A 12096-nucleotide genomic window follows, 5' to 3' on the forward strand; every position below is an offset into this window, starting at 1 on the left:
CAGTGGAGGTCACAGCCATGTGCAAGGACTCCAGAAAGAAAGCTGACAGCTGAAGGGTCTGCCCAGCAAGGCAGTGAAGGGTACACAAGGATAGTAAAGATGAGTTTGGAGGTCTGCACAAATTTGTATGTCTCATTCCTAGAGCTGTGGTTGTGAAAGCATCCAGCTCATTCCTCTGCTGTAGGTTCCCACTTTTCCTCCACTTTAAGCTATCTCTTTACTCTAAAAGGGGTGATGAAATTCTCAGATATGGGAAACAAAGAACAGTCATGGAAATTTCCTCTGGTTTTGCCCAATAAAAGTGGCAAAGCGTTGGGTTGCTTGCAGGTATTATAATCTGGGTCACCAAGCACTTCTCCACCAACCTGTCATGGGGCTGGAAATTCCCCATGAGAAATCCAGTCTTTGAGTCTTGAAGGTGTCTGGGCTTTCCTGTTGAAAGACAAACATCTTTATAGAGATGATCATGCTCTCAAATACCTTCAGGGGCAAGGTAGGTAATTCACCTTCAAAAGGGATGGGGTAAGGTGAATTGGTTGCTATGGCAACCTGGGGACTGCTTGTCCTGCCCACAAGCATTTACAACATGGCATGGCCTATAGACTACGGACTTCCTGTCAAAGGGTAACCTGTCTTTTTTCTTCTTGATTGTCATAGTTCATTGCAGAGGATGTGGAGAATAAAAACTACAGAAAAGTCTTCTAATCTAAAAAAATCCAAAGCAAATAGAATCATCAATATTTTCCTCCCTCATAAGTACTATTGATATCTTGGCATATTCCCTTCATTTTTTTATTCTTTCTTCATGAATGTAAAAATCTGCTGCATCAGTGGGGTCTGCACTAAAGAAAACATTCGAACCTCTGTGAAGAAATACCTGGGGTAAAAATAAGGAGAGCGCGAGATCACATTTTAGATTGAGAATTAGCTACAAATATGACTTCAGGAGGATAAAATCTGGAAAGGCAGGTAGAAAGAGTAGAACTTAAGAAGATAAATTGGAGAGGACAAGGATGCAGATTTGCCACAGGAAAACTGGCCAGATAAGAACTTCAGCAGGAGGCTGCCAGGGAGGGACTGATGGAGACAAGGGGGCATGGAGAGCGCCTTTGGATGGGGAAGGGGGTAGAGGTGAGCTGTTAAATTAAAGGTCCTCAGAAGTCCTCTCTGTCCATTCCACCCCATCCTCCAACCAGTTTAACATAAACCAATCTGTTTCGGAAATTTAAAAAAAAAAATTAAGGAACAGGAACTCTTTTTCCAAGGAAATCTTAGGAAGAAGCCATTGACATAAACAGACTAAAGTAGTACGGCTGGTCTGGGGATCTTCTCTGGCCTCCAAACCCTGAACTCACCCAAAGGAATGTATGAAACCCCACATCTTCTCCTTCCTATGTGGCCTCCCTGAGAGAAGCACTGTCCTCCCCTCAGATCTTCTCAAACTCCTGCAAGTTGCAGATCCCAGTGACCCTCATTTCATTCTTCGGCTCCCCTCTACATTTGTTCAGCTTGATGGATCTCTTGTCGGGTTTCAGGTGCATATTGACTTTTGCAAAACTCCCAAGCCGTTCACGGAGAAAGATTGACTGATTTAGGGTAGGGGTCGGGGGAGGAGGTGTAGCTATTTCCGATGTTAGTAAACATGACAGCTTGTTGAAGATTAACAGAAAATGGTGAATAAAATCATTGGGATCTGATAAGGGATTTTTCTCTCAGACAATTAAAGACTTTTTTCTCATTATCTCCCTCCCACTCCCCCAGAAGTGGGAGATGAAAGTCATGAGGGTAACACATTATTAGTCTCATACCCTTAACAAGATAAAAGACAAAAGTTAACCTCCCACTGCCCATGCGACCTCCATGCACTGTTTTTGCCATTCTGTCTTCTTTTCAGCAGGAAATAGTTTCCTTTAATACCTCCTACCTAATCCTCAACTTTCTTTTAAACATCAGATATTGGATAGGCTGGAACCTAATTTAGGCAGTAAAGAAGTCCAGTGCTTTGTGGCCGGGACCAGCCGAGGAGAGAAATATTTTTGATACGAAAGAATAATTCATTAAAGGAGGTAATGAAGGTGATTTCAACCTTCCACAAACACATCATGGAGTGAATAAAGCTCATGGCTCTCAATTTAGGGTCATCACTGAATGAGATGTTGTAAAAAGTGAAAAAAAAAAAAAAAACCAACTGCATAAATGGGTCAAAAATTTCAGTGGGGCTCAGTCAATCCTGACAATTTAGAATTTGACAAACAAGTGGAAGAAAAGGAGAATTCCATTAATATTATGATAAAACCCTTCTGGAATAAAGCACTGAATTTCCATGTTATCGTTTCACTCACGTGTACTTATATGGTCTTAGGAAAAAATCTGACTTGGAGCTGAAATTTTGCTTATCCAGTTACAGCTCAGGGGATCTCTCTCTCACATGTTCGGCCAGAAACATAGATTGTCTCATAAACCAGCATGAACAGTATGGATAATGGAGAAATGCAGTCGTGAGAGGGCAGAGCTGCAAGATGTGGGCGTTTGTTCCTGAGAGTCAGCCCGTTAGAGTTCTTCGGGGTACCTAGTCCACAGGGGTAGAGAGGACCTGGATCCAGAGAGTATCTATCTCCCCATCTACTGGGTAGACCTGAACTGGTCTGTCCGCCAACCCTGTAGGCGGAGGAGTTTAACATGAAAAGTGGTGTATGTGGACTCTTGAGAGAGGTATCTTGGACCATTCTTCCCCCTTGCTTTCTTCATGATGGAAAAATGAAGAAATCATTCACCCATCAGAGGGGTCTCATGGGAGGTCTCACGCAGGGTCATTCAACTAACAAGGGGTAGTCATGGTGTGAAAGAGGGGAAGGGAACTGTAAGAGCATGCTACTACAGCTCCCTGTCAGATGTAAGGAAGCCCTGTCCTCACATCCCTGCTGGATGGACTTCCAACCTCTTTCTGGATATTTTTGGTGCCACGTTGCTCATTACCACATAGAGACCAGCTCCTTCTTGGGTAGCCTTGAGCCTGAGGAGTTCCCTTCCTGGACAGAGCCAGCCCCTTGATGATCTGGCTTCCGTTCTCTTTAGGTAAAACACCCAACGCATCTGTTACACATGGCAGCCTTCCTGACATTATGTCTGTCACTCAGGGTCCTCTCCTTTCCAACCTAAGCCTTATAGTTTGCTCAACCCAAATGACAATATCCCAAGTCTACTGAAGCTTAGGAAAGAGGAATGGAAATCCTGTGGATTCCCCCCACCTCCTTTCTTCTCTCTCCCCACACACTATTATCCTTTTTCTGAACTATTTGAGAATGCTATAGACATTCACAATGGCGAATTTCGTAAAAACAAGAATATTCACTTACATAAACATATAATAGTTTATCAAAATCTGACAATAAACTTTTATACAATACTATGGGTTAATCTAAACACTTTATTCATATTTTACCAATTGCGTCACTAACGCCTTATGTAGCAAAAGAAAAAAAAATTGTTTTCTGGTCCAGGATCTAAATTATAATTATATATCATACTGATGTGCCATGTCTTTTTAGTCTCTGTTAGCTCAATTCCTGTTGTTGTTTTTTTTTTTTTTTTTTTGCTTTTCATGACCTTGACATTTTTGAAAAGTATAGATTGGATATTTTGCAGCATGTCCCTCATTTTGGGTTTGCTGATTTTCCTCGTAGTAACATTTAGGTTATGCATTTTGGGGCAGGAAAATCATAGAAATGATGCTGAAGCGATGCTAAAGTGGTGCTTAAGTGATGCTAAAGTGATGGTGTGTCTTAGGGCATCTTATCTGCTGATGTTGACTTTGGTCACTTGATTAAGGTGATATCTGCCAGTTTTCTCCACTGGAAAGTTATTATCATTCCCTTTATGATGGATTAGTATCTTGTGGGAGGTACACTGGGACATCCTCAGGCCGGTATGGCCAGCCTGTGATTGACATTGTCTTTTCCCATTGGTTTCAGAGTCTAACAGCCGCAGGGCAGTGAACAGAGGCTATGTCGCCATCTTGCTCCGGCTGCATCAGGACTGGCACAGCCATGACACGACCAATTCCTACGTGCTGATCCGCAGGGCGCTTCTGCTTTGCCTCAGGCATATTGCCAACCTCCGGTCTGGCAGGGAGGCCTTCCGGGCAGCTCAGGGCATGGAGATCCTTTTCAGCACCACACAGGTAATCAGCATGGGGATTATCTCTGCAGCTGGATGACACCTGGGTGATTCCTGAAGGCCGTCATTTAGGACTCACCTTCACTAAAGTTGGGAAACCTCAATATGTTTCTTGCTTCCTGCTCTGGGCAGATGTTCTGGACTCAAATCCTCATTCCTTCACTCACTCATGTACTGATTGACTCATGTATTCAATACATATTAGTTGGGTACACACTGGCTAGTGCAGTGATTAAGAGTGTCGATTTTAAAGCTAGAGAACCTGGCTTCAGATCCCAGCCCTAGCACCTATAGCTGTGCAACTTTAGAAAAGTCACCCACCTTCTCTGGGACTCAAGTTTCTTCTTCTTAAAAAAAATAGAAATGATAAAATCTAGGTTTTTGCGTGGCCTGAATAAGTTAACATAGACATGTCTATGTTAGCAGCGTTCTTGCCATGACTTAATTGCTTTATGAGTGTGAGTGGTTATTGGAATAATAATTAGTTTCGGGGACCTAGTGGTAAATATGATATACGAGACCCCTGATCTTTTGGGGCAAGCATTCCACCAGAGAGTTGGACACTAAGGAAGCAAAGAATTCAGTCTGGAAGATAATTTCATATTGCTCTGTGAAATCAACAGAGGAAGGGCACAGGTCTACAGTGACTTTTACACATGCAGGGAGAAGGTCTTCTCTTAGAGAGGTCAAGTCTTCTCTGAGCAGGTGACACCTAAGCTGAGACCTGAATTATTGAAGGAGTCTGTCATGCCAAGTTTAAGAGGAAGAGCATCCCAGGCAAAGGGAGTGGCACCTATAAGGGCTGTCACTTACCTGCACCCCAGTGGAATAAGCGTCTAGGGTTTCCTGGATTTCAACCAAATAATAAATTCCTTACTTTCACTTGATTAGGGCTAATTTAAACACCATCATGCGAGGCTACCTATACGTTCTCCATGGATGATGTGAGTATCTCCCAAATACCCATCATCTGCTCATCAAACCTCTCCTGGGGCCAAGGCAGCCGTGTTTCACACACATCATGTTCCTTGCTGTCTTTGTATTAGTCAGTCTCTGCACTACTTTCATTGGTCTCGTTGCTTCTCTCTGGACACCCTCCAATTTCTCTGTACCTGAGTACATCTGAGGTAATGAAGCGGTCAACGAGAGTGCCGTTTTCCAACCACGGCATCTGTAGACTCTAACCATTTTTTTAGAAAAGCTTTTTTCCCCTTCTCTAAACAATAACATAATACTGCACTGCAAACCAATATCTAATTTTCTGTCTGCTATCGCCTCTGGGTTTCTCTCCATCATTACAGCTTTCAGAGCTTCTCGGTCATGAAATAGCTACATTTTCCATTCTATTCCTCTGGATGAGGAAGTGCTTTGAATTTTTCCAAGCTTCACCATACTTTGTAAGCCTGTGTCCCCCAAATCTCGAATCTCTCCCAGCCTTCGTGAAACTCCCCGCGTATTGCTAATGCCTAGAATCCCCCAACTCTGGCTCGTGTGCTTTAGCCAGCTCCTCTGCCCCCGCCCTCTGCATTATTGACTGTTTTTCTGATCTGTGTTAAAAAAACAAACAGACAAACAAACCAAAAAAAAAAAAAAACAATTAAAAGAGCAATACAGGGAAAAGATGGTGATCCCAGAGGTACAGGTCAATGACAAGAAGAGAGTGGAGAAAATACCAAGTGAAGCACAGGCATGAAAGGGGCTGTGAGCCCAGAAGCAGGCTTTTATAAGCAGTTCCTCAGCAGGACAATAAAGACCTCAACTGCTCAATTAAGCAAATTTACAATGAGCTCCCAGCCTCCAATTACTGTTGGGAATGGAAGCAGGATGTGAGCAGAGGCAGAATCTGCACTTGGTGGCCAGGTTTCTCCTGCCTGAAAAGCTTCCCAGCACCCGGGCTGAGTGCTCTGAGCACAGATGCCCTTGCAGCTGTGCTGGAGTTAGAGCTGCCCATCCATTCTCTCCCCTCTCCTGCCAGAGAAGATGTGTGAGTCACAGGATGGCCAACTGGGGAACCTTGGATCTAGGGATGTCATTTCAGTAGCTATTGAAAATTATGCTGCTTCTACTGCTGCTGCTGCAGCTGATGGAGATGACAATGAAAATGAAGAAGAGGAGGAAGAAGAAGAAAATAAAGGAGGAAGAGGACAAGGGAATGAGATTTGTCTTGAATGCTTACTATGGCTTAGGGCTGGCATAGCAGTTTATGCAGACTTCCTGATTTCAGTATTTCGAAGGATTTGAAACTGATGTTCTTACTCAACAGTCCGTATTTCTGTCCACTGGACCAGAGGTTCTCTAAGTTAAGTGTGATCAAAGCCACCTACATGGCTGCAAGGGCCCCATCCTCAGAGTTTCTGATTCAGTAGGTCTGGGATGGTCCTGAGAAGTTGTGTTTCTAACAAATTCCTAAGTGATGTTGATACTGCTGGTCTGGGTCACACTTTGAAAACCACAGTCCTTTACTATTTTTATCGGTGCTTGTGATGTAATTGCAAGCCTACCGGGCATGAGAGTGACTGAGAAAGAACTCTCTTTGAGTCCTTCCCACAGACTTTGCCCATCATATTGTTCTTTGCCTTCCTGCTGAGGCCACTGCTTGCCATGATTCTCTCTCAATAACCCCACCTCTTTGTTTCCTGGGTCCCACAGCCTTTCCTCTGAGCATCCTTTAAACGTTCAGAGGATCAGATTGTCCATAATGCAGTGAGGCTGCTGTGTAACGTAACGGGATCTTGTTGGAGCTTTGTATGAGGAAGGAGAAAGAAGGCTGACAGTTTGGATGTAACGTTAAAAACAAACCCCTGCAAGGGTGCCCTGAAACAGTTTGAGATCGTTATCAATTTGGAGAAAGGGGTAATTGCAGGTGGAACAAACTTGTATGAAATAATCAGGTAAAGGGGCCGCTCTCTGGAGCTAGAACAGCTTCAGAGACCAAAAACATTGCTAAGATTGGTGGTTTTCAAATTTGACAGTGTGTCACAATCTCTTAGAGGGCTTGTTAATACACAGATAACTGGACCCCGCTCCTAGGGTTTCTAATCATTAGATCTGAGTAGATCTGATTCTACATTTCTACCAAGTACTCAGTTGATGTTAATGCTGCTGGTCTGGGGCCCTCACTTTGAGAACCACTAGAATAAACTCTGATAGCCTTTGAAAAAGTTGCAGCTACTGTCATATGCTCAGAAAGCATGGCAGGCCAGGTCTTGATTCATCAGGACCCTTTTTGTCCACAGGACTGATTACCCCAGCATTGTGGATCTACAGAAGGAAGGGCTGAGTCCTAAAGGGAATGTCACCCACTTGGGAATCAGGAGTTCAATACTCTGGAGGTCAGGGTAATTGGAGATCATTTACTGTTTATTCAGTCAATGTTTCCTGACATTCCGCTTTGTGAAAGGTATTGGGGTTAGGTAGGTAGTTCACAGAGGAAGGTGATTAGAGTTCCCATCCTCCTCAGGACACCTGCTGTCCTACAGGGGAAATCAGGATCACTGCAGTATAGGCAGCAAGTGGGATGCCAGAGTGGAACTGGCAAAGCCATGCAGAGGAAGGAGAGCTCTGGGTGGTCTTGGCTGACCAGAGAAGGCTTCGAGAAGGAAGTCATTGACATTTGAGTCAAAGCAGAGCGCTTGAAAAACTTGGTTTGTGCACAGAAGTGCAAGGAGTTAGCCAGGAGGTACAGACTGGAGAGGAAAGCAGTGTACCACTAGTGGAACCACTAAGACATTCTGGAGAGTCAGGCAAGAGGGAAAGACCTGGACAAGAATGAACCAGAAGGTCCCAAACCAAAGGTGTTTCCATCTAAGACAGTCCTAAACTGAAGCTACACCACATCTGTTCTGGACCTTAGAATATGCCCATCTATGTTCAAAGAGCTTCTGGAGAGAGAGGAAGGAGAGGGGCCACTCTAAGACTGGCATAGAAGAGCGATCTTCAGAGCTGAAACCTGAATGACAAGAAAGAACCAGTGTTGTGAAGGTCTGATATGAGGGCTCCAGGGAGAGGGTAAAAAAGGCAAATGTGAAGGCCCTCAGGTGGTGGGGTCGGGGGTGGGGCAGAAGCATGGGCAGGAAAAGTGGGGAGAAATGATGTGAAGCTGGAGACATAGGTGGGACCAGAGTGTCTAGAGCATACTGAACCATGATAAGGAATTTGAGTTTTATTCCATCAGATTTTAAGCAGGTACAAAGAAGGGGGAAGACAGATTTGGAGAGTTTGTGAAGATCAGATCATGTAGAGTTTTCTAGAGCATGAAAAGGAATTCAGATTTTATTTTATTTTTTTAGGTTTGAAGCAGGGGAGGCAATATGATTTATGCTTTTTATTTTTCATTAAAAATTAAAAAAATTTAATAGTGGCAAAATCCATATAACATAAAATTGACCATCTTAGCCATTTTTCAGTGTACATTTCAGTAGTAAATAGCTTCACGCTCTTGTATAACTAATCTCCAAAACTTTTCATCCTGAAAAACTGAAACTCTACACCCATTCAAACTGATTTATGCTTTTCAAGGATCATTCTGGCTGCCCTTTGGAGAGGAGAGTCTCCAAGGGCACAAGAGAAGGAGGGAGAGGCAGGAGGGCAAGGGGAGGAGTCAGACTGTGGGAGCCGAGGCAGGAGATACTGATGGCTTTGGCTGGTGAGAAGCAGAGCTTAAACCCAGGACTCCTGATTCTTCCTCAGGCTCCTCTTCCACTAGAATATCTCATTTTTTTACTGTGGGGATTATTGCTAGGACTCTGCCCTGAATTAGCAGTGGTCTCCTAAGGTCCTCTTTTCATATTCTTATATGGTTTTATGACCCTAATGATGCCTCCTGGCATCCTACTAGCTAAAGCTTACAGAATGCTTACTATTAGGCACTCACCTTACCTGTAACTCATTTAATTCAGACACAACCTTATGAGAGAGGTTCTGGTATGATTTCCTCTTTACAGATAAGGAAGCGGCAGCACAGAGAGGTGTAGTAACTTGCCAGGGTTGTACAGTAATTAGCAATCGTCAGCCCAGGATTTGAATTCAGGTAGTCTTGCTCTGGGATCTGAGCTGCGTGCTCTACTCTGTCGTGCATATGTATCATGAAAGTAGGGTATTTGTCATCCCAAAGCTAACGCAAAGATGTTAAATGTGAATTGAATATTTTAAGCATTCTTGTATTTTATCATCTTTTCCAAGTAGCAGGTGGATTATTGGGAATCATGGGAAGAGTGAGCCTACAAATCTCACCTTTGCCCCCAATTCTGAGACTTTGGTCCACAGGAATCCTATTTCTTGTAGTCTTGTTATTTTATGATACACAGCACAGGTGCTGACCCTGCACTTGCAGGAGCCTGAGAGTGAGTGCCTCCTTAAATTTTGTGTCCGGGACACCTCCTTGCCTCACCTTAGCCCTGGTCCCGATCTATTAACACCAGGAAAATGTTGGCAAAGGATCTAGGCATTCCTACTAACTTGGACCCAACGATCATCTTTAAATTCATAAATGTTTTCCCCTGAGTAGAGCAGACACCAGATATAACATTATCCTTAATGCCTACGTTTCTGTAGATACTAATACTCCCTCCATCCCCCAAATTCAGTTCATGGTGCGGCCCAATCAAAACAGGACGCTTGGACTTGACTCCATCCCTTCACCTGCTTTCCACCTGCACCATCCCACACCAAGTAAAACATTACACTGTTACCATCATCAGCAATAGTACCAATGGCAATCATAGACAGACCTGGCTTCCAAAATGCTGGCAGTTTTGACTGAGTTCCCTGGCTTGGACTTGGCTCACTAGCTCCTAAGGCTGAGGCTTAGAGCATTATCTCTGATCAGTCATCTACCTTACCATTCTTCATCCTCCATGCTCAGTTCTCTCTTTTTCCGATACTCATAATTTTCAGTAAGCACTTAAAACTATTTGACCAGTCCCAGCAATAAAATAGCCTCAACGAATTTATTTTCCTTGGAGAGTGTTTCCTGCTGTTGGTTCAAGATACCTGATTGGTATTATTTGAGTACATGGAAGGGGAAATAGCATTCTTTTTGGGGGGGGGCGTGCTAAGTAACATTTATTTTCCTCTTTTAATAATAGCATTTATTTATTTATTTTTAACATCTTTATTGGAGTATAATTGCTTTACGATGGTGTGTTAGTTTCTGCTTTACAACAAAGTGAATACGTATACATCTATGCCCATATCTCTTTCCTCTTATGTCTCCCTCCCTCCCACCCTCCCGATCCCACCCCTCTAGGTGGTCACAAAGCACTGAGATGATCTCCCTGTGCTATGCGGCTGCTTCCTACTAGCTATCGGTTTTGCATTTGGTAGTGTATATATGTCCATGCCACTCTCTCACTTTGTCCCAGCTTACCCTTCGCCCTCCCCATGTCTTCAAGTCCATTCTCTAGTAGGTCTGCGTCTTTATTCCCATCCTGCCCCTAGGTTCTTTGTGACCACTTTTTTTATAGATTCCATATATATGTGTTAGCGTACGGTATTTGTTTTTCTCTTTCTCACTTACTTCACTCTGTATGACAGACTCTAGGTGCATCCACCTCACTACAAATAATTTCATTTCTTTTTATGGCTGAGTAATATTCCATTGTATATATGAGCCACATCTTCTTTATCCATTCATCGGTTGATGGACACTTAGCTTGCTTCCATGTCCTGGCTATTGTAAATAGAGCTGCAATGAACATTGTGGTACATGATTCTCTTTGAATTATGGTTTTCTCAGGGTATATACCCAGGAGTGGGATTGGTGGGTCATATGGTAGTTCTATTTTTAGTTTTTTAAGGAACCTCCATACTGTTCTCAATAGTGGCTGTATTAATTTACATTCCCACCAACAGTGCAAGAGGGCTGCCTTTTCTCCACACCCTCTCCAGCATTTATTGTTTATAGATTTTTTGATGATGGCCATTCTGACAGGAGTGAGGTGATATCTCATTGTAGTTTTGATTTGCATTTCTCTAATGATTAATGATGTTGAGCATTCTTTCATGTGTTTGTTGGCAATCTGTATATCTTCTTTGGAGAAATGTCTACTTAGGTCTCCTGCCCATTTTTGGTTGGGTTGTTTGTTTTTTTGATATTGAGCTGCAAGAGCTGCTTGTAAATTTTGGAGATTGATCCTTTGTCAGTTGCTTCATTTGCAAATATTTTCTCCCATTCTGAGGGCTGTCTTTTCGTCTTGTTTATGGTTTCCTTTGGTGTGCAAAAGCTTTTAAGTTTCGTTAGGTACCATTTGTTTATTTTTGCTTTTATTTCCATTTCTCTAGGAGGTGGGTCAAAAAGGATCTTGCTGAGATTTATGTCATAGAGTGTTTTGCCTATGTTTTCCTCTAAGAGTTTTACAGTGTCTGGCCTTACATTTAGGTCTTTAATCCATTTTGAGTTTATTTTTGTGTATGGTGTTAGGGAGTGTTCTAATTTCATTCTTTCACACATAGATGTCCTGTTTTCCTAGCATTACTTATTGCAGAGGCTGTCTTTTCTCCATTGTATATTCTGGACTCCTTTATCAAAAATAAGGTGACCATATGTGCACGGGTTTATCTCTGGGCTTTCATCCTGTTCCGTTGATTTATATTTCTGTTTTTATGCCAGTACCATACTGTCTTGATACCTGTAGCTTTGTAGTATAGTGTGAAGTCAGGGAGCCTGATTCTTCCAGATCTGTGTTTCTTTCTCAAGATTACTATGGCTATTCGGGTTTTTTTGTGTTTCCATACAAATTGTGAAATTTTTTGTTCTACTTCTGTGAAAAATGTCAGTGGTAGTTTGATAGGGATTGCACTGAATCTGTAGATTGCTTTGGATAGTATAGTCATTTTCACAATGTTGACTCTTCCAGTCCAAGAACATGGTATATCTCTCCATCTGTTTGTGTCATCTTTAATTTCTTTCATCAGTGTCTT

The 12096-nt window shown here is 42.8% G+C and overlaps 1 protein-coding gene across 1 annotated transcript in view; it reads left to right on the top strand.

Annotated features, from left to right (window-relative positions):
- The window catches only part of AGBL1 (AGBL carboxypeptidase 1), a gene marked incomplete at its 5' end in the record, with an annotated part of 723168 nt that overhangs the window by 92859 nt on the left and 618213 nt on the right, over positions 1-12096 (top strand). Inside the window, one exon of the mRNA XM_065871763.1 lies at positions 3972-4180. Within this exon, the coding sequence (XP_065727835.1) occupies positions 3972-4180 (209 nt within the window). The remainder of the gene's footprint in view (positions 1-3971; positions 4181-12096) is intronic.

The sequence above is a fragment of the Phocoena phocoena genome, chromosome 2, assembly GCF_963924675.1.
Source record: "Phocoena phocoena chromosome 2, mPhoPho1.1, whole genome shotgun sequence".
NCBI lineage: Eukaryota > Metazoa > Chordata > Mammalia > Artiodactyla > Phocoenidae > Phocoena > Phocoena phocoena.